General features: G+C 40.3%; 1 protein-coding gene across 1 annotated transcript in view; it reads left to right on the top strand.

The window, feature by feature from the left end:
• The window catches only part of LOC107103667 (collagen alpha-1(XIV) chain-like), a 67,073-nt gene that overhangs the window by 15,606 nt on the left and 48,431 nt on the right, over nucleotides 1-3,036 (top strand). The window contains exon 5 of the mRNA XM_015403457.1: nucleotides 394-570. Within this exon, the coding sequence (XP_015258943.1) occupies nucleotides 394-570 (177 nt within the window). The remainder of the gene's footprint in view (nucleotides 1-393; nucleotides 571-3,036) is intronic.

Below are 3,036 nucleotides of genomic sequence, written 5' to 3'. Positions count from 1 at the left end.
AGCGGTGGACCACCTTATAGAACAAACCAAACCTCAGATCCGGGGTTTCCTGAAGCCTCCGCTGCTGTTTTTAAATCCAGCCTGTTTCTTGAAAGGATAAAACTGCGACGGTCTTTAAATGTCCTGTTTGGTTTAAACTGTCTCTCAGTCTGAATGGACCACAGTTCTGTCCCAGCATGTCGTAAAATTGCAGATTGCTGCATCACTGCTATTCTTTTGACTCTGCTCTGCTGGTGCAGGTGAATGATAATCATTGGATTATCCTGACCATGATACTTTACAAAGCAGTGAAGATTATGGTTAAAATAATTATAAAGACTTCAGAACAGTTTCTACCTGTCAGAACCTGAACACGTCCTGAAGGATGATCACTCCCAGCATTTTGTTTTCCAGTGGAGGGTCTCCGAGAGGAGGAGGTGATCCGCAGCGGTAGCCGTGACAACCGGAGGAAGCTGATCCCAGTGGGGTCAGGTTCCGGGGACCTGGATGAAGCCACGGCGGTTCTACTGAACCCACCAACGGTTCTGTTCCCAGACCCGCCTGTCTCCACTGCTGCCGCCACAACTGCAGGTACTGGATGCTGGTTTGGGTTAGGGTTGCTTCACTGGTTCTACAGAGACCGCCTATCAGTCTGACACAAGGCAAAAGTTTTAGGACAACTTCTGCATCAGGCTGCAGGAGGTGTTTCAACTAAAAACTCAAAAAATGGGACCTCACTGCAAAAATGTAAATCTAAGTCAGTCATTTTTTCTTAAAATACGTTTTTTTTTCTTTTATGGAGGAGGTAAGTAAGACACTGCAAATGGAGCACAACAATTTACATTTACAATAAGAAAAAAACAATTGCAGCCTCTTATTTCAAGTGCATATTATCTAATTGTCTTATTTAATGAGTAAAAATGCTCATTCCGTTGGCAAATCATCTTATTTACCTATTCAAAGGGTAAATATGCTAATTTTTAGTCATTTTCAGGACGTTATTGCACCGCCTCTACTGCTGGTAACTACAGGAAACTTTTCATTTTTCCTGGGGGTGTTTGTTGTCATAAAGCTGTCAGAAGAAGTGGAACCTAATAAAGTAGCACAGCCTCAGCATCCGGTCAGACTTTTAATAAAGGACGTTATTAATGTTAGAGGAGTCACAGCTTTTCTGTTTAAACAATGGGACATCAGTGAAAGACAGCAGGACCTTCTGTTGGTGGGGGTTAGATGTTTCTCCTCCCTCTGGGCTGCAGCTGCATGCTCTCACATTAAAACGTTCACCAGACCCCCCAAAGGCCCCACTTACCACCTGAAAAATGATGCTGTTGGATGTCTGAAACAGAGGAAAGCCTCTGTCAGACCAGCATAGCCATAGTCAATAGCGTTTATCCCTTTAGTTCATGGGTGGGAAATTGCTGTTCCTGAGATCCTTTATCCTGCAGCTGTTAGGCTACGTTCACATCGTGGCCTGAAGTGACCCAGATCCGATTTTCCTGCCTACATGCGACCTGGATCTGATCCTTTCACGGCAGTCTGAACAACACAGATCCCATTTTTTCCGCTTGGCGCTGTGGTCCTGACTCCGATATGAATCTGATCTTTTCAAATGTGACCTGCGTCTGAACGTCCAGGTCGGATTCATCCGATTCATCCTCAGTCATCTAATAACTGTTGGACCAAAGGTATTTCCCACCACTGCTTTACTTTATCCCTTTAGTTTTGTATGAAAAACGCACTTTAAACTACTTCGACGGGCGGGTCTCCCTTTAGTCATGTACAAAAAAACTATTTAATTTCTTACTTTTTGGTGTTTTCTGAAGCGTAAATGTTTATTTTTTGTATATGACTAAAGCGATGTTCGCTAGTTGAAGGGGTTTAAAGTCTATTTTTCATCCAAAACTAAAGAGATAAACAAATCTGACATCTTGTGCATCTGTATTGACTGTATCTATGCTGGTCTGACTTAACATGGGACGGCACCCCCCAAGGCTGCTGAGGAGGATGAGTTCTGGGACGTCCTCAGCTACTAACCTCTCTGGATGACCCCCTGTGTGCTGTTCAGTCTCTTTGTATAAAGTGCAATTACTATTTGATACCCTGTTTAATAACCTATATCCTTATATGCTTTAATACCCAGTGCAATAACTATATCTATAAATATCCATCTATATAAATAGCCATGTAAAAACCCAATAACCCTCTAATTATCCTATTATTAAAACATTTTTTAAAAGACTCCAGCTGTCATATGTGGACACATTATACATAGTGCATTTATCCCATGCACCGTTTTCTTTGGCGCCTTCTTCTCTTTTTGACTTTTTGAGCTGATATAACGAGAACATTTCTCCCCTGGGAGATTAATAAAGTCAATCAATCAGTCTCCACCTAATCTGCTGCTGTTTTATACAGAGGCTGTCTGGATGATGGTTAAGATGCTGAGGCAGGTTGGCCTCTTCATCAAAAAACAAATCAGTTCATCCACACACACACACACACACACACACACACACACACACACACACACATGCACTGGAAATAACTGATCTATATCAGTCATTTCTTCTTAAAATAAGTGCATTTTGTCGGTCACTTTGCTAATGAGAAAAAACTATTTTATTATCTTATTTCAAGTGCATATTATTTAATTCTCTTATATTAAGAGTAAAAACACTCATTCCATTGGCAAATCGTCTTTATTTGCTTTAATTAAGAGTAAATACACTTAATTTAAGAAATATTGACTTATTTCTAGATAATTTTTGCATTTATTAACTACTGACCGACGCCCTTTGTTAGTCTCAGTAACGTCTAAAATCTCCAGGTAAAACAAAGGAATATTTAATTATAAAGCAGGACCAGATTATCTCTCTGATCTCAAAATAATTACTGCTGAAAGCTCAGGGAGAAACTGCTGAGTCATGTTCTGTAAGCTTTGGAGAAATGAATTAATCCCAACCAAACTGTTTCAGGTAGAGTTTATTATTCTCCTCACAGTTTGGTCTTATAAATACTTTCTTATTCCCAAAAACTTCTTTTAAAGGGCTCGTTTTA

The sequence above is a fragment of the Cyprinodon variegatus genome, unplaced genomic scaffold (assembly GCF_000732505.1).
Source record: "Cyprinodon variegatus isolate N-32 unplaced genomic scaffold, C_variegatus-1.0 Scaffold1501, whole genome shotgun sequence".
Classification (NCBI taxonomy): domain Eukaryota; kingdom Metazoa; phylum Chordata; class Actinopteri; order Cyprinodontiformes; family Cyprinodontidae; genus Cyprinodon; species Cyprinodon variegatus.
The sequence above is the reverse complement of the archived record's forward strand: the minus strand, read 5'-3'. Positions and strand labels throughout refer to the sequence as shown.